Genomic DNA, 27645 nt, shown 5'->3' on the forward strand with positions numbered 1-27645 from the left:
GTCATTTCTCCTTCATTATTTTCTGCTATAGCGAAAAGCTCATCTAGTGTATGTTGCATTATCTAATACTTTAAATAAGGATGTATGCATACAGTAGTATTAAAAGGTAATATCAGAGTAAATAAACTGACCTCCGCCCCATTTTGGGGGAAAAATAGCTACAGCGATTCAATGGAAAATAAGATCTAATATAAGCTCTGAATTGTGCAGTTTTTTGCATTCTGACATAATCAGCCCATTCAGCTTACTCATCTTCCAGACTTGGTGATACCACTGCTGAAAAGATTTGCCTGGATTCATGAAGCATAGTCAGGTGTAAAGACCTAGACCCGAGTCTTTCAATGCTTATGCAGCAGTCCTAACCAGCAGGCAGTCACCTTCCTTCCCATGTAATAAAGGTTGTATGCCTGAACAGCTTATTTACTGGGATAGAAAGGACTTCCTTTTCGTTGTTCTTGCATTTATGTTTGTTCCCAGCAGAATAGTAAAATTGGAAAATTATTTGTAATGGCATCTGCCTAACTTGGAAGTCCAGAGATCTGCTATATGAACATGAAACACCTGTTCTAACTATGCAAAGGAATCACTTGGCTTAGAGTTTAGATGCGTTTTGCCTGACAATTGTCACTTTCATGCCAGCTGGATTGTGTTTTCAGTAGTGTACTGTGCTGAACAAATCAGCAAAATAATACAGTGGAAAACATTCAACTAGCTGTTCCTCTCTGTAGAAGCTGGGTTACTTAACACATTTTATAGACTATACTAAGATGTCTACCCTAAAAAAGGATACTCTTTAAAAAAATGAGAAGCAGGCATCGTTTTTACGGCCGCAGGCTCCGTTATCTCCAGGGCGGAGCACAGTTCTGACCGCCCCATCTGGAAAGCCTGGGCGAGCACGTCGAGTCGGGGAGATGGGGGATGTGCAGCAGCCTCCATATGTGAGGAGCCCGGGCTGTTGACTCTGCTGAGCAGCCGGGAGCTCACGACGGCGCGGGGAGGTGAGCGTGGGACGAGCGTCCGTTGCGTTGCACAGCGCGGCGGCAGGCGGGGCTCCCCGCGCGCGCCTGCCCCGCGGCGCCCCCTGCCGGGCCGTGGCGGGTGCCGTGGGTGAGCGGGGGGGGCGGGGCTCGCTGCGCGCGCTCTGGGGCGGTCCGCCCCTTCCGGGGGCCTCAGCTGGTGGGGCGTTGCTGGGCGCGTTCCCGGACTTGTCTGGAGCCCGGGCGAGCTGCTGCCCTAACCGAAGCTGAGCACAGCGTGCATTTCTCCTGCGTCATCATCCGCACGCCTCTCCTCGGCCTATCGGGCGTGGCTGTTAGTGGGTCACCCAATCAGAGTGCTCGCTGCCAAGCCCCGCCCGGTGAGGTTAGGGGAGTTTTTCGTGCTGCCAATCCGCGCGCCGGGGGGTGGAGCTTGTGGCAGGAAGGACGCGGGCGCCGGGCCTGTGAGGCCGCGCGGAGGGGAGGCAAGGCGAGGCCAGGCCTTGCTCTGGCTGCAGGACGGTACTGGCGTGTGGCCTGCCCGCCGCAGTCATGATCCACAGCCTGTTCCTGATCAACGCTTCGGGGGACATCTTCCTGGAGAAGCACTGGAAGAGTGTCGTCAGCCGCTCCGTCTGTGACTACTTCTTCGAGGCGCAGGAGAGGGCCTCGGAGGCGGAGAATGTGCCGCCGGTGATCCCCACGCCGCACCACTACCTCCTCAGCGTCTACCGCCACAAGATTTTCTTCGTGGCCGTTATCCAGAGCGAGGTGCCGCCTCTCTTCGTCATCGAGTTCCTGCACCGCGTCGTCGATACTTTCCAGGTACGGCTCGCGCGGCGCGGAGTGGCTTTCTGCTTTAGCTGAAAAGTTGATGTGTGCTGAGGAGGTTAGAAGAGGAGGAGCCCCGGGTCACTGCCGCGTTGTAAAGCAGAACGGGGCGGGGGGAGAAAAGGGAGCCCTCCAAGTTAGCAGCAATTAGTTTTCTCTTTTTCCTGTCTCTTAATTCTCATTCTGCACCTGCGAGGATCTAGAGTGGGTCTCGAGGGCTTGTGGTGGTTGGGAACGTACTGCCTAGGATGACGATGGATTCAAGATCAGCCTGTGCTCAGAAGAAGGACCTTTCAGCAATTAAGATTTATATTTCTGTTCTGCAGCCTCATCTCTTCTAGGAGCTGTGAGCTAAGGCCAAGCTGGCCATGTTCTCACAAGGAGTTTTTGCGATTCATAGCCATGTGCTTTAGTTAATTAGTGACAACCTGCCTATGTGCTTACATCTAGTGATACTTCTTGGAAGCATATTTGCTTCCTGAAAACGTGTGTCACAGGAGTTACCCTAGAGCAGCCGTATCCCCTCTGTGCTATGGCTGACACGACTGCTGGTCAGTTTAGAGAAATAGTGAAGATGTCTGTCTTCTGCCTGCCAACAATAGGATTGTGTAGTCTGGATTTGAAATGTCTTGTGACCAGCGTCCTACCAGAATACTGGAAATGTGGGTGCTTGGTCAAACGAGTATCATGTAAGCTTTTGCTTCCAGGTGCCAATCAGAACGTGAGTGTAGGCCAAGTTATGTTTTGCTGAGTTCAGGGAGTGGATTGGCTGTTCAGCCAAAAACGTACTATGTCACTTGCTTAGGTCTTGGGTTTTGTGAGGGGATGAGGCCTGAGTGTGTCTTCACTGGCTTGGCCATATGTTAAAATCTGGTTATGTCTGAAAAAGAAATATGTTTGTAGTGCAGGACTAGGAATTCTCTAGCGTCACAGTTTATGTATACTCATGCTTTGTGCGGAATGCCTGATCTCTTTAATTGCTCTAAGTAACTAGAAGCTCAGGTTTGTGTTTCCGTGCATGTGCTCGCTCGCTCTCCAGAAAGATGCGTGAAGTCCCCATAGAATAAAACAATGAGTAAATTAAATGTTAAATTTTAAAAATTGCTGAATTATCCTATAACATATGCTGAATCTTGAAAGATCTCCACTTAGTTTTCTATACCTACATTGTGTTACTGATTTGCAATTTGACTTGGTATATTTTTACTGCAAACTTTAATATTGCTAATTATTGTTTTGGAGTAGGAGCTGAAGAAAAGTAGAGGAATCAAGCTGGGGAATAAACTGGTCTGTGGATCTTTTATGATTCCCGTTCTAAGGTTCTGCTTTATACACCTCTTAAATTATGAGGAAGGAGGGTTTTGTTACATGGATAAAATTATTTTTCAGACTTTTCAGAATACTGGGCTCCTGCTATTAGTCTAATACATCTTAGGATGTGTAAGCAGTCTGTACACCCCAAGCGGTATCAGAATGAAAAAACACAGTGTGTTAGACGGACTTCAGAAATGTTCTCCTTTAACACAAGCATGGACTTAGGCAGAATATGCAGAGAGTTTGAAGCTGTGCTTCCCCTATATTCCACATCAAAATAAATTCTAAAAAAATACTTACAGAATTGAAGTTAGTAATTGTATTATTGCCTGCCTGTATGCGAGCATTATAACAAAAGTAAATGAAAAGCTTTGATGAGGAGAGGTTGAATTCCTTAAACAGCAGTGCTGCACAGTTAAAATACTGAGAGTACTGTAGGTAAAGACTAGGGCAGCTGAGGAAGGATATATAATACTGGAGTCTAATGAAGGGCATCACTGCACTCAAGTCAGTAGTGGCCACAGGAAGTAAGTTTTTCTTTATTAATACTGCTGCTTAATCGGTTGCAATTGAGCCACTTTCAAGTGCTAATTAAAAAATCTCTTAGCTATCAAAGGGAATCTTGTTATATAGAAAGGAAATAAGAGCATATGATGGTGTGGTGATTTGCCAGCTTGCTGGGGCAGTAGCAGAGGTACGCTCAGAGTTGTGCATGTCTGTTGGAATGGGTCAGTCTGATGTGCTTGTACTAATATATGGAGTTTCAGTGTTGTTTCACATCCTCCAAGAGGAGGCTTGATTTATTTCTATGTGGGAATGATCGCGAAGACTCTCTTTCAGAGATTGTTGAGTAATTATTTCTTTTGCGCAGGATTATTTTGGTGTCTGTTCAGAGGTGATGATCAAGGACAATGTTGTGGTGGTTTATGAGGTGCTGGAGGAGATGCTGGACAATGGCTTTCCATTGGCAACAGAGTCTAATATTCTTAAGGAACTGATAAAACCTCCCACTATCCTGCGAACAGTTGTCAACACCATCACAGGTACAGGGAAACAAAAAGTAGATAAACTGGGGAGGCCATGTGGCAATCAATATTCTTGCATAAGTAAATTAGGACATGGGTGAAGAAAATTTATGTTGTTCCATACCATTCTAAACCCCAGCATAGGTGTATTTAGGGAGTCCTGTGTTAGCGCTTTACTTTGAGGTTCCGTCCAGTTCCAGCACCAGCTGTGCTTTTTTTTTTTTTTTTTTTTTTTTTTTAAACCGAAACAGACAGATTACATTTCCAGTTACAGCCATGACATGACTTCCTGGATGAGTTAGTTTGGTGTGGGTTTTTTGTTGGGGTGGCTTTTGGTTTTGTTTTTTAAAAGTTACACTTCTCCATGCCTTATTGTGGTATGTTTGAGTTGGATGTGAGAGAGATGTAAATTGCAGAATACAAACAATGAGTCTGGAAGAGTAATTGCTCTCCTACAAAGAGATAAAGGTTCTCGGGGATTAATTACAATTAAGTTATATGAGGCCAAGGACTTGTTCTGGAGCACTGTGATTGCCTTTCTTTTTCCAGGAAGCACTAATGTGGGTGACCAGCTTCCTACTGGACAGCTATCAGTGGTGCCTTGGAGACGTACTGGTGTAAAATATACCAACAATGAGGCGTATTTTGATGTGATTGAGGAGATAGATGCAATCATTGACAAATCAGGTATGGAAGTTGCTTCTGGCTAAGATGAGGGTAACTTGTCCTGATATTGCCTGAAGAGAGATTTAGGTTTTCAAAGAGAAGCTCCCTCATCTAAGTGTGGGAAGCTCTATTCCTATTCTTACTCTGGAATGTTGCCAACTTGTAGGTGCTATTCAGTCAAAAATTTTAGAGCGGTACCAAGGTTTTCACTTGTCCTTGTTCCTGAGGTCTTGTAAGCAATTCTGTATTGGAGAAAACAGAAGGCAAGTGAAAATTGTGCACAGCACTATCTCCTTAGTTTTTGTGCATCTTAGTCTTGTTAGAGTTTGGAGCTATTGTCATTGGCCATTAAAATGGACGTTGCTGGTGTCAGTGGTTCTTATTTGTATGCATCTTCTCTAGAAGTTGTTGGGAATGAGAAAAATGTTGAGCAGGCAACATAATGAGCCATGACATTTCATAAAGATAATAAATTTCCTTCTTCCCCATTGATAGTTTTTCCACATACGGGATTTTTTTGATCAGGTTCGCATAACCTCCCATGTTTACTTTATTGTTGCAGGTTCCACGATTACTGCTGAAATCCAAGGGGTGATTGATGCTTGTGTCAAGCTGACTGGGATGCCAGACCTTACCCTCTCCTTTATGGTAAAGCTCAAGGATGTATCTTAAGTATTTTCAAAAGGGTTTCCCAGCCCTGCTACTAGGATCTCAGTCTCATGCTGCTGGATTCCAGTAGATCAGAACCTGGGTATGCCAAACAAAAAGAGAAAGAACTGACAATGGAAACTCATGATGAACTTCAGCAACTTTGAGCCTAAAGGCTTTATTTTCAGATTCTTTGTTAAAAGTACTGTTAGTGTGTGCCGTGACTAAGTTTCTGAGATACAGTGGTGCTTTAGGCTGATATCCTAAAGGGCCATCTTTTTTTATGAGTGTGCATCAATGTAATTATTTGACATGAATGAATTTTCTAAAATAGGATAGAGGTTATTGCGTACTGCTACCACACAGATGTAACAGCATCAAATAGCTTAACATGTCTGAATGTAGATACCTTCAAGTGGGCAGAGTGAGTCAAATGATAGGGCCTTCATGGATAGACGACTGAGAAGAAGAGGAGGTTATTTTAAGTAGTACTGCCTTCACTAACCTTGTGACTTTCTTTTATTTCAGAACCCTCGGTTATTGGATGATGTCAGCTTTCATCCATGTGTGCGTTTTAAGCGCTGGGAGTCAGAGAGAATACTCTCCTTCATTCCACCTGATGGAAATTTTCGGTTGCTCTCCTACCATGTCAGTGCTCAGAAGTAGGTGATGAATGTAGTGCTGTGAATTAAAAAATTTGGATCTTCCTAGCTAGGAGGAAAAAAAAAAAAAAGAATTTGCTTTTTAAAGATCAGGTGGCATGTTGTGCCAAATGAAGTAATGGTGCGTGGTACCTTGCACTTTTCCTTTTTTTAAAAAAACACGTTTTCTCCTTGTTTGGAGCAGTGATTCTGTCATTTCTTTTTGGTCAGCCAGCGTTTTTCATAGACTAGTAGCAGATGAACAAACTAGAGAGGGAAAGAATTAGGCAGTATGGAGTAATCAAGCTGTTGATTTCCTACGTTTATGAAAAACTTCTAGAATAAAACAAGATAGTTTGGTAATCTAGTTGTTTTTTTGACATCTCTCTTAATAGAACTACAAGTTCTTGTCCATTGTTTGCATTCTTTTCTAGAAGCAGCTTACCAAGTACTAATTGGGGTTACAGATGCTAAAGCGTTTTGTTAGACTTTGTCAGACTTATCTCAACTAGGTGAAAAGGAGTGGGAAATTCATCCGAAAGCACAAACATGGAAGTTCAAAGTGCTGCTGCACTGCTTGGAACTACTTGCCAGCTTGATTGTGACATGCAAAAATATTCATCCTTTGCTCAAGTCTTCTGTTAATACTGGATGTAGTTACCTGTCCTGTAGAGAGGTAGAAAACTAAGATATGGCAAGCTTGATTTTAAAAAAGTGCAATTAAGACTTGAGAACAGGATTCTGACTTTGCTCTTAGATCAAACAAATGAGCGTAGGATTTCATTCTCTTTTAAGGAGATTGGTTTCCAATGTTTTCAGTGTAGAAGGCAAGGACTACATCAGAAAAAGCAAAGATGAAGGTGAGAGATTGACAAGGACTTTCTGTTCATGTCTTTATTCCAGTCTTGTGGCAATTCCTGTCTACGTTAAACACAACATTAGTTTCCGTGATAGCAGCTCACTGGGACGTTTTGAGATCACAGTGGGGCCGAAGCAGACTATGGGGAAGACTGTAGAGGGAGTGATGGTCACTAGCCAGATGCCAAAAGGTGTCTTAAATATGACCCTCACACCCTCTCAGGGAACACATATCTTCGATCCAGTTACAAAGGTGAGAGGAAAGAGAGAAATTAGATACTACTTTTTTTTTAATCTTTTTTACCTTTCAGCAAATGAAGTTGAGCTGTTCATGCTTACATGAACGTTTCCTTGAACATTGCTTTTCTGAAGGCAGTATCTTTTCTTGGGGTGAGAACTTTTTCTGGACAATTGCATACTAGAAGTTGTCTTAATCCCCACAACAAATAGCTCAGTGTCTGAGTGGATTGTAGTTCTGGTTGCTTGGTGTGTGCAGAAAATCCAAGAACTGGTATTGTATGATGAGGCATTAGTCTGGTGGATGCTTTACAAGCTTTTGCATATCTAGTTGTCATGCTTAGTACTGCATGTTAGGCTTGGTCCTTTGCAAACACTGCAGTTAGTGGGTTTTGATTTGTTTTGGGGTGTTCTGGTTTTGTTGTTTGGTTGTCCTCCCTGGGAGTTCACTTTTTTTTTTCTTATTGCAAAATTAAATTTGATGGTTTACCTACAGTAGAGCCTCAAGCAACACTGCTTCAGCCACGTGGAAAGGAGGCAATTCTGCATTATTTTTGTCACTGTTACACATAGGAAATGGGGCCTGTAGCACAAGTAGTGGAAACATCATTCATGGTAGGCTTTTGGGGAACCTCATGGAAAGAGAGAGGGAGAACAAAGGTCCGAGGCAGCTGCTCCTCAAACCTGTACTATGTCTGTCCAATATGAAAGGCAAGATACTAAGACAAAGACCTTTTCCATAAAGAAACATTAAAAGCTGTCATTGGAAGGGGACTTTTCTTTAGAGGGTGTTACAGCATTTCTGTTTCACTGCTGCATTTTCTGTTCCTTGAAGTTGCTGTCATGGGATGTGGGAAAAATAAACCCCCAGAAGCTGCCGAGCCTGAAGGGGAGCATGAGCCTGCAAGCTGGGACATCAAAACCAGATGAAAACCCCACCATTAACCTGCAGTTTAAAATTCAGCAGCTGGCTATATCTGGTAAGTGACTGTCAGGTAAAGAAGCTGAATATTCTCTGCTGTGTCAGTGCTCACTCTGCACGTAGCTTAAGTAGCTCTGCAGGCCTTCTGAAGTACATTCTATCTGAAACATGTTCTTCAAGTAAAAAAAAAAAGTGTGCTTTGACTACACATACATGGATTTGTTCTCTCTGATGCTCTGTGAAACAGCCTATCTACATTTCCTTGCGTTTCGTGCTTACAGACCTATAAAGAATTTGAGGGTATGGATGTGTTTGTAAAGAATGATTCTGACAATTAGCAGTTGTCAGCTTTTCACCGTTCTGTTTACTGCTTGCTAAAACTTTCCCTATGCTTTCTGCACATCTAGTATGATCTTCTGTTCCTTTATCCTGAAGGCCTGTCTGCTTTGTTTCTGGCAGCAGTCAGTCTTATGCTGTGTTTGTTTGTCTTTAGGACTGAAGGTGAATCGCTTGGACATGTATGGGGAGAAGTACAAGCCCTTCAAGGGGATAAAATACATGACTAAGGCGGGCAAGTTCCAAGTCCGAACCTAGAGGATCCTGATAGTGAGGAAGAGCACTTTCCTGTTTCTCCTGTCCCTGGCTGTTGGATGCAGCCTCTTACCCCATCTATCTGTTTAGGGTTGCTCCCTTGCCTGTAGTAGCATGAGCAGGAGAGCCAGTGCTTAGGGTGCTGGGGAGCAGGGAAAAGTAAGGTTGACCTGAAACCATCTCATCCCTAGCTGAGTCTGAAGTATTTGGAACAACGGCAGATGGGAGAGGTGTTCAGGTCCCTTGGAATTAGCAAGTCAGCTATATAAGCTTGTATCACCTTCATTTTGCTGTCTTAAAGGAAATTCTAGACATTTATTGCCTTTTATAATCCCTCGTCCTTATATTTTGGTTTGCTTTTATCCCTTTGTAGATGATACAAAGTTGAATTTCTACAAACTTCAACTGCAGTGTGATGGTCTGGCATCTGCCCTTCTCCATCACTGGGCGTTAGGGTGGAGAGCTGTATAGTTCTTGGCAGCAGAGAGATCATCTAGCCATTCTGCCTCAAAGGGACTGGAAGAAGTGGAAAGGTAGATTGTCCCACCTAGGATGGGAAGTTAAGAAGCCTGAGATTGGGGATGGTGCCACAGAGGGAGGAAGGGAAGAACTGGATGCTTTTTCTAGCTATTTCATAAGCCATCTTGGTCATCAAGTATCTTGAATCTCTGAAGATAGACTGGAAACCGATCCAAATCTTAGTATGGTATCCTATGAAGGGCTGACTATAGCACATGTGATCTTGTAACTGATGGGTGGTGACATCTGAATGTAATTCTGCTTCTCTTCTTATTTCGTCAGTATTTGAAGGTAGGGATTCTCCTAGCTTCTTTGGAGAGTCAGGGAAGAGAGAGAGGCAGGAGAATTTTTCTGGAGACATAGCACTCTGATGGAAACTGAAGCTGTGGCTAAATGAAGACGATCGCTATCCTAGTAACTTGTTGGAACCTCTTTTTGACTCTGCCTACCTATTACAAATGAAGGTGATACTGCTGTTCTCCTGCTCACTGATGTCTGTGTTTGAGATAATTGTGTCCTGGTACCTTTGTAGTGTTTCTGGCTGTCCTACCTCATTCCAGTTCCTGTACCAATCAGCTGCTGTGCAGGTGGATTCAAGCCTACGCTGGATTTTTTCACTGGGACCATCTCTTCTGCAGGAGCTGTTGCTGCATCTGCCCATTCCAGTCCATGCTGCATCTTTCTGTACAGCATAAATATGAAATGAGAGGCATCTGCACTGTTCCATATTCTGTAATGTGCTCTTTGGCGACTAGATGCCCATGTGTTTTCTCTGTGGCAACAGAACTTGTCCCTAAGCTGCTGTACATGTGACTACAGCATCTGTCAGGTGGCTGTGGAGTCCAGCATGTACAGCTCATGCTTGTGAACAGAACAAGGTGACCATAAACAAAGGATAACATACATTCTGGTTTGCATGTGATGGATACTTGCAGTGGATGAGTGGCATCTTGCTTCTGGAATTGCAAGTTCCAGTGCAACTGATGAATGCCATAGCAGGTGGCCTTACTGCTGAGCACATTCAGTGCAAATATAACCTTCAGCAAGGGCATCAATAAAAATAATTTTTTCATGTCATCTGTGTCATTTCAGAGTGGTTTGTGTGGGCTTTACAAGAAGTTGGTATTTGAGGAGGAAGGTAAATTATGCCAATTGGATTGTGGATAGCGGGTGCCTTAGGGAGATAAATGTGTTTATGCAATTGGGATTGTAAGCTTGGGACTAAGTCACTGTCTGAAAAGCTAAAATTAATTACTTTCTTGGTAATTTTTCTTAGCGTTTCCCAAAAGGAATGCTGAGCTCTTCCTAGAACCACAGTGAAACTTTCTTTAGGAATGCAGCTGAACCATTTTTGTTTACTAGGTAGGGTTTTGGGTAGCAGGCTAAGGGCTGTGCTTTAATTATGAAGACAATTAAATACCTCTTCACCTTCCTGCTCCTCAAGTACTGATATTGTCCTTTAGCTTTGTAGCTTTGTTTTTTAAAGTATCTTTTCTTTCCTGCTGAAGTGATTCGTGTTACTCGAGATCTTGAAAGGCTTCTTGTATGCATAAGGGTGTCTGGCCCTTACGACAAGCTTTCTGTATCAGTCTGAGATGACTGCAAGTTCCTATGGAATGAAAGATGAAGCAGGGCAGAAGGGGGAAGCAGGAAGCAACATCAGTGAGATAACTTGGTAGATAATGATACAAGGGAGTTTTGGGGGGAAATGTGAGGTGTAGCTGTGTACTTCAGTTACAATAAATGCTGATGTCGACTTAGGTTCTGAAAGAACTTGAATATGACAATATCAACTGCAAAGTGAGAAGAAAGATGAGGCAAGGAGATGGCAGTCATTATTATCTTAGACCTTGTCTCAAGATGGTGCTACTGTGTGCTGGAAGAGGACAAGTAGGGGAAAAAAAACAAGAAGAGCAAAAGCTGATGTTGTAGAGATGGAAACCATCTCAGGGATTTTTATCAGGGAGGGATGTAATGGGTAAACAAGCCAGAGAAATGCAGTTAAATGCACTGAGCCATGTGGCAGTAACTTGAGAAATGAAATGCAAGACGTTAAAGTAAGGCTGGAGAACGTAAGTTCTAGTTTTTGGACTGGGATTTGGTATATCTCCCAGATTAAGGATCTATTACAAAATGAGGGATAAAGAAGCATTTGGAAAAAATTTGAGTTGATTCTGGGCCCTTCTTTAAGTCAGCCGCAGAGAAGACTTCACAGAAGGCAGACCAGGATAGAAGGAAGCAACCAGTGCAGAAATGGCAGCTAAAGCTTGTGTAGCCCTCGTGTCACCTTGAATATTTCATGTAAGGGTATCTTTAAGGAGCTGGTAACAGCTGTGGCGTAAAACTGTTCTCTGTAACTTATATTTTTGTAGGATGTATTTTTCTAAAAGATCAGTATCAGGTGTGGTTCAGTTACATTGTATTGGTGGCTGTTAGATGACATCAAGCTCAAACACTGTGTTTAACAGACTGTTTGAATTGTGGAACAAAAGTTGTGTTCCTGAAGACGCTTACCTGTGTTACTCATTGGAACAGTTTTGGGTGTTTTACAGGCTGCAGATATTTGGCAGGCTTGTGAATACCAGGATAGCAAGGCGCAGCAGCACTTGGAAATGGGTTTAGGGGAGAGGAATGGAAGTTAATTTGTCTTTTTCTCAAGGTTAATACTTAATAAAATACAACTAACAACAACAACAAAAATCACACCAAAAAAACTGAACTGTGACTTTTTTAATGAACAACTTGGGGGTTTTTTCCCCTTCCACTGGCTGGAATATGGGACTCATTGCTGAAGCTAACTGGACTTACACCACTGTTTCTCTGAGGACATTAGAGAAGATCTCTGAGGTCAGTTTCTAAGCTGGTAGCTAGAAAGATATGGACCATTTGTAAAATTGCCATTTACAAAACCTATTTGAGGAAGTAATGGGCGTCCTTACCAAATCTCTCTTCTGTACTTACTTATTATATAAGCTTCTTTATTTGACTAGAGGCTGTGCTAGTAGATCATCAGAGAGCTCCTTAAAACTGTGAGAGTAAACATTTTGAGTTATAATGTTTTGAATTTCCCAAATACAAGACTAGTTTTCTAGCTACAATGCCTGATTGATACTAAAGCTAAACTCCTTTTGTAACCTCAATAGAATTTTTTCCTTTTGTAAACAGTAGTCACACCTGCTTTCTCTTACTCTCTTGTCCAATTGTTTTAAAAAGTATCTCTCAAAGAGGCTTAACTCTCAGGACATGCATAGATACCACTAGGCATCACATGGCAACTGCAATGCAAGTAATGCTTGATTACTGACATTCTAGTCCATGGTGACTTGGTTATACCTGTCCTGTCTTCTGTTAAAGGACAAATGCAGCCTTGTGACATTTGACTTGATCTTTACTTGTGGATGTAAATCTAGCAGACACCTAAAACTGCTACCATTAGACTTGTCCTTTGTTCTGCCCTGCTGTGCTAAAGAGAGAGCTTTTGCTTTCGTATCAGATGATAATGCACAGAAATTTAATAGTCAAAAAGTAATGTGTTGATTCTGTGGCAGATAAGGCTGGTGTTAAGATTTTTACCTATTCCATATTTATTTAAATATTTAGTTCCTACCAGGAGGAAAAGCAAGTGCAAGAATAGAATGTCCTAACAAGCATGCCATCCTGGATTTGTTCAGAGACTTTAAGCTCAGACTCTGTTAATGAATCAGATCCAAACTGAAAAACCAAGTAGTATATCGATAAGGAGATAAGCAGCCCATGCCTACAGCTTTGCTCTTTCTATTGGAGTCAAGCTGAAACCAGCTTAAATAACCAAAGTAAAATGGTATAAGGACAGAGCTTAAGCCTGACTGGAATGTCTTCCAAATTTACAGCCAAGTAAGAAGGAGGGAGATGAAGTTTTCAGGAAATTAAATCTGTCCCCTTTGCCCTCAGTTCACACCCATTCCCAAAACAACATAGCTGCTCATGGGATGCATGATGTTCTCTCTTGGTTTATTCTCTCGGGCCAAAATCTATTTTTAATTGTACTCATGTGACTTGATGCAAGGAGAAAGCTTGGGGATGTGGGGGGAAAGGAGTGTTAGCTTCCAATAACCTGTAATAAGGAAAGGAGAATAATTTGAGAATGCGCCCTTCCCACACATTGCAGTTTGTCTTCCTCTTGTACTGAAAGTCATAAGCATCTGGACAAACAGGAAGCCCTGTCAGCATCCTTAAAGCACCCAGAAGGAAGCTGCAAGGGCATTGCCACAAGATTGTGGATAGTACATTTTTCTTTCTCAGGGTTTCATGTTGTCTTGAATCCAGTCAAGATAACGATTCACATTTGTATAAACGCCAGGTATGTCTTTGCGGCCACAGCCTATTCCCCAGCTGATGATTCCAATTAGATACATACGATCATCCTTCATACAGACCAGAGGCCCTCCAGAGTCGCCCTACAGAGAAGTAGCAGGTTAGTAACAATCTCCTTTTTTGTTTGTTTGGTTTTGTGCTGTTCCCCCCCCCCACTGGCTTTAGTGGTGCATTGGTGTCTACAGAAATGCCCTATGTAGTATGCTCACAAATCGAGAGCTCTTAGTAACAGCACTTTCACGTAAGCCGCTTTTGTGTTCCAGACTCCCACAATGCTCCTTTCATGGGGAGAGACCCAAAAAAATCTAACTAACACTAAAGCATCTAACTTTCTGTATGGTGCTCATTTATGAAATGTAGGTGAGATGTTGATAAAGACAAAAAGAGGAATGCTCTTATTCAAGCTATAAAGATCCAGGGTGTTTTATACTGCTGTGTGTAACAGTAAAGCAAAATTATTAGAGAGCTGTTTAAATGGAAAGGATATGGATTGAATGCATGCCCTCCTTTTTCCTCATGTTACAGCTGCTCGTTCTCCACCATCTTTTGGCCTTTATTCTTTTTTCCACTTTACAGTAGAGCGGCACCCCCTTCCTCTTACAGAACCTCCTGCTGAGTGTTTTGCATGCTCACATAAGAGAAAATATTAGGAAATGCTGCTGAGGTGGAGTTTCCTGCTCAGTTTTGTGGTATTTCCTATATTTGGGATTTTCTATCTGTATTGTTCTGGTTTGCTTGGTTAAGTGTGGCCTGCTTTCCCAGCTATGAGGGGCAGGGGAAGAAAAAAGAAAGGAGGCAGCAGTTCTGTTCTGTTCAACAAAAGTCTACTAGAACTTCCATGTAGCCAAATGCAGAACTTCTTTAAATTATTTTCTGAAGCTTTTTTGTTTGGTTAGCTCAGACTATCAAGGACAGACCTAAAAAGAAAAGAGGAACAGTTTACCTTGCAGGCATCATCAAGGTGCCTTGTGTCTCCTGCACATAACATATTGTCTGTAACTTCCCGGTTGTCTAGATGCTGTGTTGTGCACCGACTGGCTGGAAACAGTCTGACATGGCCTTCCTTCAGGTGCTCCGAATAGAATGGAGAAACTGGAAGAAAAATGACAATAAAAATACGTATATACGTCTGTTATTTAAATTATTTAAAAAAAAAAAAAATTGCAGTTCAGTTTCTGTAGTTTAGGGGAGAGTAAACAGAAGTAGCTGGGGGTGGGGGAATGGCTGAACTAGTATTTCCTTGCCAAAGGGTCTTTTTTAATTCTTGGGGGTTCTGCTTTGCTAGTGAGAACAGCTTAAATCTAGTTGAGAGAGACTATTGCTTCTTTAGCAAGCTTAAATGCTAAAGAGGTTTTTGTAGGCTCCAAATTAAAGACTGCTGGGTTTCTTGGATGAGTAAGTCGTCTTTGCACAGTTACATCAATCAAAATGAAGTCACAGGAAGTGCCTATGAAAATCACTAACTGTATGAAACAGGATCCTGACTTTTTAGTATTAGACTTGTGCTAACAAAAATCAGATGTCTTGTCATACACAATACTGAGTAACTGGATAGGAATGTACACTTGTGTTATGTTGGAATGGAAGGGAATTATTGTTTGTTTGTTTTGGGTGTTGGTTTTATTCTCCTGCATAGCTGCAATTGCACAAAGCTGAAAGTTGGCAGGTTTGTTGTTTTTCAGTCTAGTTTTGATTTACAGTTGCAGCATCCTTTCCCTCTCAAAGAATTTATCCTGTAGTCCCTGTAAGGAATGCTGAGGACTAGCTTTAAAAGCACTTTAAAAGCACTTTATGCCACACTTACATGTTAAATCTTCAAGTCTGTTCCAAAAACCCTATGGGTTCAAATCACGATTAGGTTTTGTTACGATGGATGCTTCACAGTCTGTCTCAAAGGGTTTACAAGTTAGTGAATAAAAAGAAATTAGTAGAAAGTGCCAGTAAAATAAGAGCTGGGGGTTTTGTTTGTTTTAAATATAGGTCAACCTGTGTATACTTTCAGACAGGTTTTATTCCTGTTTGTTGTAGCTCACTTTAAAAACCATTTAGCCAGCCTTTTAATATATATCTAGGATTGTTATTTCTTTAGCTTTTTTTTTTGCTAACCACTGCACAGCCAATGTATCTTTTAGAATAATGCAACTACCTGCAACTGTATAGTGTATTAAATCTTGACAGAAATGGATTTCTGTCAGAATGACAATATCTAAATGTACTCAGTACAGCAGAAATGTGGCAGCCCTGATTGTAAATTTTCTGTGTTTCCTACCTTATCCATTGTGCCATTTTTTGTGTTTCTACTATTGGAGAGTATCAAGGAAGACTCTAGTAGCCCATGCAGCTGACAGAACTCAGAAGAATGAAGTAACTTACAGCAAAACTTGTTTTTTGTGTATCTCCCGCTTACGCATACGTTCTGTAGCACCCATATAATAATTCAGGGAGTCACACATTAAGTGATGCTAAAGGCTTGAATTCTTTGAGGGCAGGGGGCCCAAACTTCGGACATAGTATCTTCTACTTACATTCTTCATTTCTGCCGTAACCAGAGATCTCGCATTCAGTCCAGTCAGGCAGCTGCAGTTCTCGTGTTGGAAGGCAGGCAGCACGGACAGTGTCTGTTTCAATAGCACAGTCTTCTGCATCCGAGTTCAACTGCAACAGAGCTGAAGAGGGAAAAAAATCCCCACTTCATTAACCACAAACTTGAGCCAACTGCGACCCTTCCAGTCACAAGGTCAGAAAAGTTCTTACCAATATCATTGTTGAAGTTTTCTGAGTCAAATCTCTGATGCACAGTGTAGGTCTTCACTTGAAACTTTTGTTCATTTGCCTCTGGAGTTGCTCGGGAAGTCCTACCCAGCACAATCTTCAGCTGATCTGTACTAAAGCTGAAGAACAAGAGTCTTACTTTCTTCCCGTGTTAACTGGAGTGGACCCTTCCCTTGAAGATGTACTGTTGGAGCTTCTGCTTTTCTTATTTTAGCACTATTACTACTTCATTACCCAGGCAGTTTGACCTCAAGTGTCCTATTTGCCTTTGTTTTTGCGCTAATTGCTTACAGCCATCGTGGCAAAGCTCCTCTGCCAGCCCCTTGCTGTTCTCAAGTTTCAGATGGCTCTGCATCAGTACTGACAACTTTGTTCTTCAGCTATTTGATATTCTGCTGTGGTACCTTAATGCCATGCTGCTAGTTTGCCCTATAAATGCCTGTCTGTAATGCTCAGCACAACTAACTCTATAATCATTAGTGTAGAATTACTTACTGGGATAAAGAGCTTTTTTCCAAGTCTTTCACACTTCCAGTAAGGCTATACTGGATGTTTCCATTTTCCAGATTTTTTTTCCCCCAGACAGTACTGAATCCTCAACTTACCCTTCCTCAAAACAGTGAGCAGCTGACAAAACCCAGCAGGAACTGATCAGAATTCCTCCACAGAGGAAGTGCTCTCCAGGAGCTCGGCGATGCTTCACAAAGATGGCAGCTTGCCATGGGTGAGCTGCAATGTCTGCATAGGAGCCACCTTTAATCCTGTACTGGTGTACTCTGCGCTGCCGTAAGCCACAGGTGGCTGTGGATGACAAACCCAGAAATAGGCTTCTTGTTCAGGCATTCTTGCTTTGAGTTTGGGTTAAGAGCCTGTTAGTTGTCAGTGCGTGTTGAGGCAGCCTGGCATGAACTGTTTAGTATCTGACTCATTCCTGTTTCCTAGGAAACTTGTATTCTGATTTGAAAAATACAGTAAGGAAACCCTGCCTTTTCTGTCCTCCATTTCTGCAATCTTCCCTTCTGGCAGAGAAAAAGGCACTTTTGTGAGAGTGGAGCCACAGAATCTTTCTGCTCTAAAAAGCTTTTCTTTCCCCCCCCCAGCTCTTATTTTACTGTAAGAGGCTTGAGTTTAATACAAATGACATGCAGAACAGTAATGCCTCAAAGAAAGAAGAATCAGGAGTGCTAGGATCCTTACAGCAAGTAGGCACGTTGCAATACTCCCATGTGAGCTGATTTCCTTTCAGTACATGGCACCAGGGCTTGCTGTCATTGTCAGGATTCCTGCAGCACAGGACAGAGAAGAGCTATTTGTATTATCAGATCTGCAGGGAGTTTGGGGAGACCTAAAGGTGGCAGACTGTAACCTGAGTGTACCCTTTTTGATTTTTCTAGAGATACAGAGGGCCCTAGGGGCACGTGGAATTTGCATTTGTGGAGTCTGATGTTAAAGAAGCATAGATAGGTCAGGTGGAATAAAATTACTGTTGTCAGTGAGCTTAATTCCCAGCAGTATAATGTATTTCCCGTGCCTTAATAACTCATGTAAAAGACTAGAGCCCTGCCTCAAGAGTACCACAAGGAAGTTTGGTGGGATTTTTTTTAATTCTATAGTGGACTACATACCGGCAGAAATTGTGACTACCAAGGCCCAGCTGGTAAGCATTTCTTCTCCAAGCAGTATATAACTTGTTGACAAGGATTTGAGAATTCCACCTCAAACAGGTAGCTCCAGAACTGGTAATACTGTGGCTGCCTCGGTAATCTGTGCCTCTTCCAGATTTGCAGTTGATGTTCCCAACTTCAATAAGAAAGCTGCACGTTAACCAATGGATGTGAACCCATCAGCTGTTCCTAACTGTGATTTCTGTCAAGGCATCTACATATTAGCTATACTTATCTCAGTCTCTCAGTGTCATAAATATTGAAAGCTTAAACATTTAACGTGAGAGTCTCAACTTTTCAGGCTACAGAAATAGTGCGAGTCCACAGAGAACCCTTATATACGCAGTGAATCATGGAAGCTCTAAAGTCCATTCCCTGTCCCCCTGCATGTACCTTTTGAACAGGAGGGCACACTGCAGTGTTCCCAGATGTACTTTCCCCCTTTATAGATATAGCACCAAGGTCTGGAATCCTCATCTGGGTTTCTGAAAGAGTTATGATATTATGCATCATTACAAAGCTATTGTTATTAGTCCCATGTCTGCCATCTAGTTCGGTAACTTAATCCTACTCTGCAGTGAAGACGTGGACTGAACCATCAGAAGTAGTTTGGATTCCTATTTTAATTATAAAATTGTGGAGTACATGGACGTGAGGATGAGACAGCCAGTAGCTAGCAGGAGTGGACAGCTTGTTTGTGCAGTTTAGTTCATGTGCAGGAAGCACTATGTTTTTAGAGTTTTGAGCAGGATCTGGAGCTGCAGGAAACTGGCTTACAAAGGGATTTTTAGGCACTGAGAAGGGACAAGGGAAAGACTATAGGGTGAGAGATGTATACATTTTGTAGTCTGTCATAAGCATCCAGTCTAGATAGATCTGAAGTTCAGATATGTCTACAGAAGCTGCAATTGCTGCTCATGGGCTGCACTGTATTTGCACCTGTGCAGTATTCTCTGCTTGGTATTAGACTGTTGCAAACAGCCGTTCCTTTGCTCCAAGCTCTTAGAATGGGCTGATTCCTGTGGCTCTGACCTCACCTGCAATAGTTGTGATTGCCCAGTCCCAGCTCAGCAGCATCCGCTCTTCGGCTGCTGTACGTCTGGTCCATCAAGCCATTGTTATTCCAATTTAAACATTCAGTTCCGCTCTCTGTTATGCTCCATGTACCCCTGTATGTTACTCCAGCATCTTTGTAGCACTTAACTTCAGTATCTGAACAAAAGGAAACAAAATGGTACTGTAAGGACAACATCCCAAACTCTGCTTCCCCAGTCTCTGTTCTGTTTAAACTTGGCTCCCAGATGTCTTGTCTAGTAAGTTGGTGAAAATGCCTTGCCAGGCAGACTGTAAATATACATGAAGGTCTTCAGCTCCATAATTTAGAGTTTTATTAAGAGACACTGAGAACAGCCCAGATGTCCTTCTTAAAAGTTCTTTGTAGTATTAGCTTTAGAATAAAAAGAGGCAACTTAACAGAGAGCCTAGTATACAGCAGCAGCTTCTGGGTACCTCATCCTTCTGCACTGCATAGCTAAAACCAGTAGCGTTGTTCACAGTAATTGACATGGTATACTCGCCTATTTCACACTGCTTCCCAGAGAAACCTTGGTGGCACTGGCAGATGAAGAGCTGTGGGGAATAATATGCCTGTGAACATTGGCCCCCGTTGTAGCATTTATTTCTAGTGCAGGCTGTGGAATAAGCAAAAGCCAGGAAATACTGTTAGATTTCACAGAAGTAAGAAGCTGGCAATGTATACCCATCTTTCCTCTCCTGCCAGTCTCCTTTAGCCTGTTCTATTTTTCCCTGCCTGCCTGTTATTGTCATGTGCTTATAGTCTTTTGTGTAGTGCTTACATTCTTCTTTTGCTCCATTCTGTCCATATACACTATTAGGAGCCTTCCTCAGCCCCTTGCCCACTCCAGAGATCTGGACATGCCTGAGTCAGTATGTATTAGTGTTTTCATCTCTATCCTATTCTATTTCAAGACAAATTTTCTGTGTGATAACTCCTTCCCTGACAGTGGAGTTCTTTAGGATGATTAGATGGACAATCTCTCATCCCCCACCATTTCCTTTCTCTTTTTCTTCTTCATACTCACCTCTGACAGGCACAGTGTGGCAGCGACTCTGACCACTGTTGCACCTACAGTACTCTATTCTGCTCCCTGAGAGTCTCAGCCAGGTCCCCCTGTGCTGGTAAATTTCTCCAGATGAATTGTCTGTGCAAACAGCTGTAATTGGAGAAAGGAAATAATCTTTTAGAGATTCAGGGAAAAGACCTGGCTGAGCAAAAGAACTCTTCTCTTTCCAGGAGAAAAGTATCCGTGATGGGAGCACCTGTCTAACGGACTGCCCTTTTTCCTTCTCAGTCCACAACTGTCCCATCTCTCTCACTGCTGTGTTGCTGGGTGTACTGTTCCACTATTGACCAGCCTCTTTTTCTTTGAAAAAGAGCAGAGGGAGGGGAAAACTTTGTACTTGGAGTTGTGGATGGTATTAACGGTCTGGTATTTTGCCTTCTGAATCACTCATCCAGATAACGGTGACAAACAACTTTCAGGCTCCGTTCCCGCAGCATCATCTGCTTTCCCCTCCTGTGTTCATAAAGCTCCAGGTAACACAGTTGTAGTTTGCCTGGCTTACCTCTAGATCTGGCTCCCCGTTTGAAACGCACGTGTAAGCCCTGCAAGCAAAGAAGGTTAATTCTGTGAGTAACTGCTCTCTTAAGAAAACTGAGAGAACAAGTGCCTCCAAAGAGCCAGTCCTCTTCTTGAGGCCTTGTGACTCAGGGGAGCTCTGAGCAACTGTCTGCCCTCCTTGTCAGACAGTACAGTGAAAAGCGCCTTTAGTACCTCAGCATGGGTACCGAGAATTGTAAATCATTGAGTTGCCACAGATTACCAGGTGATTGCTTGTCATCTGAGTGACGTGAACTTGGGATGTGCTGTACTCACATAGTGCATGAAGTGATTATGTGCTCTTGGGGCATTGCAAGTGCTAACTAAAGCTTGTCAGCTTTCTGCTATTTGAAGGAGGTTCAAGCAAATAATTTCCAAATAAGTAAATGTGAACAAGCAGTTATTCTTGCTCATTGACATGCAGTTTCCCCATAAGCCTTTGTAGCTTGATTACCTTTGAGAGAGATGTCTCCTGCAGCCAATTAAATAAAATATTTTGGATAAAGTTTTAAGGAAGAAACCAATTTAGAAAGCTTCTTTGATCAGGCCACAAGAGAAAGAATAACATAAAAAGAAAGAGGAAGGCTGGGATAGCAATTTTTTGTGAAAGAGACTAAACATTTTAGAATTGTGTAGGGTTTACTCAAGCTGTGCAATGTGAGGTTTAAAGTGAGGGGACATGGGAACCATCGATGTCCAGTTGTAAGTGAGAGTAATGATGAAGGTGATGACAATAGAAAGAAAATTAAAGGGTGATCACAATAGAACTCTTACTAACAGTGAAAGGTGACAGTGAACAGATACACCAAGAAGATTTGGAAAAGACTTGCTTACTGAACTGAAAACCAGCCAGGATAACACATTACTGGAAATCCCAGCTTAGAGGTAGACTACTTGGTAAGGTTTTCCTTCCTCTGATTTCTAGTGATGTAACCAGATTCTCCTTCTGTTTGATGCAGACAGCTGGAGTCGATGGTAAGGAAGTGCTGCTGAAAACGCAGGAGGATGGCAAGACCATTATTTGATGCATTAGCCTCTTACCTGGCATTGAGCAGTCATGATTGCTCCCACCAGCAGGAGGAGACATGGGAGTTTGCCTTCCATTCTGAGTGTTTTCCACATCACTTCCAAATCTCAAGTTTTCTATAGAGACAAAAGAAAAAAGATGTTGAACCAAGGCATTTTACAGTGTGAATGGAGTTCAAGGTTAAGTTTAAATAAAGGTTTTAAATTATGAAAATTCTTTTTACATTAAAACACACTTTCTACTCTGCAGTTCTCAGCCATCTGGTCTAACTGTCCTGGTGTCCCTGGACAGGGGAAACTGCCAAGCTGGACCCAGATGTGCTTTTACTTGATAAACTTAGAAACCTGACAAGCTAAAACACACCCTTTTACGTCTGGAGGAAACGCAGAGAGTTTCCTGGGGAATAACGCTGGTAGAAGTAAATTCCAAGTGCTTTTTCCCAAGATTGCTGGAAGCAACAGTATCGTGTGCATTATTAGAGAGATGGACTTGTCTAATGAGGGAGTGTAATGCTGATTGGAAAGTGTTCATTGAGATTCAGGTCACGGAGGCCTACCTAAGAGATCTCTTGCAGGGGCACAAAAACCGGCTGAAGGGTCAGTCTGTGATAATAGTGGTTTAAGAGGATTTGCATTTTCTGCGCAGACTGCTGCTCTGGGTGAGACCAAGGGCTTCTCTTGTGTAGAGGACGTGTTGGCAAGGAGACTTTGATGATAGGTGGGGACAGCACTGCTATGTCTTTTGATTTTCAATATTTCTACAGCTTCTCCCCAGCTGAGCTTTTAGTTTCTACTATTGTCATATGCTTTTGCTAAAAAGGGGGAATATGGCAATTGGCTGGCAGGCTAGCTTTTGGTCTGGTGTTCTCATTTATTTGTTGCAGCATTTCTTTCTTTGTGTCACTTCTATGCAGTCACAACTACATCTTATTCCCTCTAATCCCCTCAGCAGCTTTACATTTCAGACAAAGCCCTCTTCCATCCCACATGGAGTTTCTGCTTCCTTCAGACTGACTTACGTAGTCTGTCTCCTACAGCAGTAGTCTTGGGAGAGAACCTCCAATGATCTGTGGCAGACCGCCGGCTGATGTGGCATGGCTGGGGTTAAAGATGAATCTGGATTTCTGCCTCCATTCATCTCACTTGCTTTGAACATCTACTTCTCTCTTCACTCATCAGAGGCTAATTTCCCACCTGGTGAAACTGCTGCTCTGACCTGGCCACAGACAGCTATAGGAAGGACATTTGGGTACTGTGATCCATCTGTATTTCTTCCTACTGTAGCAAAATTTATTTCTGCCTGGCCTTGAGCAGGCAAGCTTCTCGGCAGAAGCATGAATTTAGATTTCTGTAGCCACTGACTGCAGCGAGATATGCTACCATCTTGTGCCCTGGTTTCCCCTCCCCCAGTTTGTTTCCTGATAAAGGAGGAAAAATTATTTCTTTCACCAAAGCCAAGCGCCTTGTGTAAGCGCTGACTGGTTTAGGGCAGCTGCTGGGCAGAGAGAAAATTCTGAGCAGCAGGGGACATGCTCATAACATGGCGTAGTCTTGAGCGTATACAGAATTTTACTGCTGAAATTAAGCAATGCGGGTTTTTTCCCTTGCTGTACTAAACGCCATTTCTAATCTCATCCTCATAGCAGAAAAATACACTGGACGTGTCAGACAAAGGCAGTGAAGGGCTTTCTGAGGTGGTCTGTTGCCTATGAAAGCAATGCACTTTGCTGTGCACTCCCAGCTCCTCTGTTAATCCCTGTAGGAAAAATCTCCGAGAAAATGTATTTTGCCCATTCTTTTATCTTGGTGACCTTGTAGTAACTGTAAAAGATCAGGCAAATGTATGTATGTAAAAGAACTCCAGTAAAGCCTGACCTTAGCAGCATGAGTTTGGTAGCTAGCGAAGTTCTATTTTATATTTAGAAACACTGCTGAACTGCAGGACTTTAAATGAGGATTTATTGGTACACCCACAGGACTCTCTGTTGGGGGGGAGAGGAGACTGTTGTTCATGGCAAAACTTAAATTAGTAAGATGGATACAAATGATTATACAGTGTCAGAAGTTTAGAAACTTAGTGCCTATGGGACTTTTTGGAAACATGGCATTAAATAGCAAGGTCCAATACATCTATTAAAAATTGGGAAGGTATTATCGATTTTCACAGTTGAGTAATAGCTTTTAAGGACTGGAGTTGTCATTATTATGTAATCTGAGCTCTTAGAATAAGACAAATAACTATCACAGGCTTCCTGACTTGAATCTGTAATTTTCTTCCTAAAAGTAATAGTTACACCTGCATGCAGTAATAGTAGCTCTTTTTTACAGTTGAACAAGACATAAGTAATCACCAATGTGAACAGATTTAGCTTGATCCTCTGTACTAACCAAGACTGCTATAGCAGTCAGTCTAGATGGCTGAGATGACGAATCATGAGTGTGATGTAGATGGGAACCCCCCTGCTTTGAATGAGTCCAGCACCAGAGGTCCATTTTCTCCCTTCCTTTAAAAATATGCCTCCTATACAAACCAAGAGCTGGGAGTGAGGTAGAGTAGCAGGCAAGAAGATATAACTTCATTCCCAATCTCTCGGATTGCTCTGCAGTTCCAAATCTTTGAAATAATATTCAGGTGCTGTCTCCCACACTATCAGCTTTTTATCACCTACGTTATATGATCCCTGAGCAAGTAGAAAGCTAACCCAGTTATTTGAGAAAACTACTTCCAGAAATTAGGAGCTCAGACTCTGTTTACATAAAGCCAGAGAAGGCAGCTGGATAATAGCTGGTGAAATTGGAGTATGACAGATGAATGAGTCATAAATTGGGATTCAAGGCTAAAAAAGGGAGAGAGTTTGTTTGGGGGGTTTTTTTGGTTTGGTTTTTTTTTTTAAAGATTTGTTCAAAGAAAAAGCAAAAGGCACAAATATTCCAGTCTCTGAAGCAGAACTGGGAGTACAGCAGGATAGTTTAGGCTGTGGTTTCTCATTATTAGACCGCACAAAGAGGAGACTTAAGTTGCAAGTCAGACTGAAAAGAGTCACAGGAACAGCTTCCGAGAACCTTAGTTACTCCAAGTCTTGTCTTTAGGTCACATCTTAATGATGAGATCCTTGTAATTCAGAGCATCTCTCGGGGATTTGTATTAGTATGCAGATTTTGTAGTATACTTTTTATATACTTTCAAGCCCTTTCTTACCTCTTAGGAAGCATTTTGCATTGTATAGCAAGCCTTTTTAAAAGCTGTAAGAGTGATTTCCAAGTAGGCATTGACTTCAGTTGAACCTGAACTAAATCAGCAGCATTCCCAAAGCTGAAGCGGATGATCTGAACTGCTACCCAGGGTCATTTAGTTGCTGCTGTAACTCTGTGTTATATTATCCTTACTCCTTGCAGCTGTAGCTCATTATTGGAGCTATGCAGGCTTGTGTTCAGAATCCCACAGTAGCAAGGTTTTAACTTGCTAATTGTTAGTACCACTGGTCATCTTTGTTGCTATCTGTGGAGAAGGCTTGAAGTTCTTATCGACAGCTTTAAGAAATGAGATTCTGCTAGCTAAGACCATGTTAAAGAGAGGTTCATTCAATGAAACTACTTATCTGAGTTGAGCTGCTTTGTTAGAATTTCTCTCTGGGAAGCACCGTAAAGAACTATTGAGACCTCATTTCTGAGGTACCTGCTAAGATGCCCCCAAAACAAGGCAACACTGGTGAAGTCTGTTTGGGTTTTTTTTGGTTTTTTGGGGTTTTTTTTTGTCAGAGGACAGAGTGGCAAAGCTGGCCTAACTAATATCTTGGAGGAAGTCCTAGCTGCCTGAAACCAGCAGGAAACTATAGCTAGTGTTCAGGGGGGAAGGGGAAACATATTTAAAAAAAAAAAAAAAGGCGTTTCGGTCTTGGAGACTGACATGAAAGGAGGAGTCCCTATTTAAAAAGCACCTGCATGGTTTAATCAAGTTTATGGTTATAATCCAGTTTATCCCATATAGTCCACTATACAAGTGGATTCTAGTCTTACACAGCACATGCTTATACTGCAGAATGTGACAGATAGTCTCCCTAAAGTTGTCTTACATCGGATGCCACATCCTTTCTTCCACTTATTTCTGCTGCCCCTGTTCAGGCTAGCTTATTTTATAATGCTGCAGCCCTTCCCCCTTCCTTTCCCCCTCTCCATGGGGGGATGCCTGTCCATCCATTGGTGGCTGCTGTCCCACTATGCATAGAAAACTGGTAACAGATGTTGCCAGATGTTTATTTTCAGTTTTGGGAAAGGTACAACTTAGGCCAGTCAATTGGAATGTTCCAAATGATAAGCCCTATCAAACTGAAACCATATGGCTGTTTGAAAAATACCATGTTTATAAGACTCCAAGCAGAAATCTGCAAGCAATGTGCTTTCTGGTAGGGCTCTCCTAAACAGTTTGTGCCTTCTGCTCTCACTCTTTGCTTTCTGTCTGATCAAAAATACTCTAGCAATAAGCCAGAGGCCTAGATGTGGTGTTCTGACATTTTGATTCTACACTTTCAGGTACATTAGGACATAAAGATATACGATACCCTAAATTTATCTCTCTTTGCTGAAGCAGCAGCAGCAGGAATACTTTAAATCACACATATTAATTTATTATTAATAGCAGCCCTTCTAAGCAGTAAGAGTGTGAGTATTATCTTACCAATGTGGAATAAGACCTAAAAAAGGATGTACCTTATCAAGGTTGAACAAAAAGTCATTAATAGAAATTAGAAGTAGCTCTCCCCCCGTATGCCTCCCAATAACCTAGTATGTCCATTCCAGAATACTTTGATTCTGAATCTATAGCACTAATAGCTTTCTTGCTGATGAACAGCTATCTTGATCTAGTTCAAGCAAAGATTGCAGATCCTTGCTGCCTTTTCCTGCCTTCTGGACAAACTGCTTCTGTATCCCTTTTCTAAACTGAGCAGGTGAGTATCAGACTCATACTATTTCTCTCTAAAATGTAACAGTGGACGGACCTCTGCTTTTGGGGAAAAGAATTAATAAAAAAAAACCCAGAACAAAACAAGAAAAAAGTAAGATTCTGTAGTCTTCGAAAGCATCAGAGGAAATGGATATTTCAAACTCTGGCTTTGTTTTGGGAATCATTCTCAATATTTCCTGTGGTTTTGGCCGCATTTGAAAAGAAGCGTGTTTAGGGAGAACTGGAGAAGACCCGCCCTCCTCCTCTTTGTCCCTCCATTATCCTGGTTGGGAGCCTGGGGTGAAAGGCATAGTCTGATCTCCTCCCAGGAAGACGATAAATTATCCTTTCACAGCTAGCTCTCCGGGTCTCTCCTCCCCATCAAGATATTTGTCCCTAACTCTTCCTTTGTTTTGTTTTTCTGCTAATGTTCTTTGTGCAGGAGACTCCTCCCTGCTAACTGTTCAGAGCCTGAGGCTGTCAGCCCTTTCTCTGGAATAGCTGAAGCCTTCTTGAAACAATTGAAAGCTAGCAGCTTTACCCAGCATTATGAAGCTCTTCAAAAGCTGAAAGGCAATAGCTCAGTTAGTTAACTACCATGGTGCTTCAGTGGGATTTATTAAATAATAATATTTAATTGTATTTAATGACAATGCCATTGATGTTGAAAACAGGAAATGCACTTTTTTAAACAGGTGCAGAGTAGTACCTACCTTTTTGCTTTTTCTCTTCTGTAGTCAGCTGATGACTTCGTTTCCAGACCAGTCTGGTTTTGCGTTTTCTGCGTCTCTGCTCTGATCTCTCTGAACAGCTCCTGTCCTACTTAAAACTCCACTCGAGGGGGTGGAGACTCCAGAGTGCAGTAGGGCGTGCTTTCCTCCCCCCCTTCCAGAGGATCTGGGGATGATCTAGGGCAGGGTGGCTTGTTGTCCGGAGAATTAGGGAGTGAGTCTGTGCGGGGCAGGAGGAAAGCTTGCT

At 42.4% G+C, this 27645-nt stretch overlaps 2 protein-coding genes across 4 annotated transcripts; one reads left to right on the forward strand and one right to left on the reverse strand.

The window, feature by feature from the left end:
* The first annotated feature begins 1318 nt into the window (after positions 1-1318).
* AP3M2 (adaptor related protein complex 3 subunit mu 2) lies at positions 1319-10304 on the forward strand. 2 transcript variants are annotated; one of them, XM_076358996.1, is made up of 8 exons: positions 1319-1802; positions 3994-4165; positions 4697-4834; positions 5376-5461; positions 5990-6123; positions 7006-7213; positions 8033-8177; positions 9512-10304. In XM_076358996.1, the coding sequence occupies exons 1-8, from the start codon at positions 1530-1532 to the stop codon at positions 9598-9600; spliced, it is 1245 nt and encodes a 414-aa protein (XP_076215111.1). In that variant the 5' UTR covers positions 1319-1529; the 3' UTR covers positions 9601-10304. The 2 variants fall into 2 exon arrangements, with proteins under 2 accessions (XP_076215111.1, XP_076215110.1); XM_076358995.1 differs by having other exon boundaries at positions 1324-1802; positions 8613-9601.
* On the reverse strand, positions 5610-27569 carry PLAT (plasminogen activator, tissue type). Of its 2 annotated transcripts, XM_076358993.1 has the most exons (14): positions 27381-27568; positions 21741-21842; positions 20665-20704; positions 20121-20252; positions 19596-19709; positions 19056-19230; positions 18412-18503; positions 17980-18154; positions 17552-17637; positions 16960-17155; positions 16337-16473; positions 16108-16248; positions 14526-14674; positions 5610-13665 (listed from the first exon to the last, which is right to left on the reverse strand). In XM_076358993.1, exons 2-14 carry the CDS (start codon positions 21819-21821, stop codon positions 13507-13509), a joined length of 1677 nt encoding a protein of 558 aa, XP_076215108.1. In that variant the 5' UTR covers positions 21822-21842; positions 27381-27568; the 3' UTR covers positions 5610-13506. The 2 variants fall into 2 exon arrangements, with proteins under 2 accessions (XP_076215108.1, XP_076215109.1); XM_076358994.1 differs by lacking the exon at positions 20121-20252 and having other exon boundaries at positions 27381-27569.
* Positions 27570-27645: the final 76 nt, after the last annotated feature.

Source organism: Aptenodytes patagonicus, chromosome 24 (assembly GCF_965638725.1).
Source record: "Aptenodytes patagonicus chromosome 24, bAptPat1.pri.cur, whole genome shotgun sequence".
In the NCBI taxonomy this organism is placed as follows: Eukaryota; Metazoa; Chordata; class Aves; order Sphenisciformes; family Spheniscidae; genus Aptenodytes; species Aptenodytes patagonicus.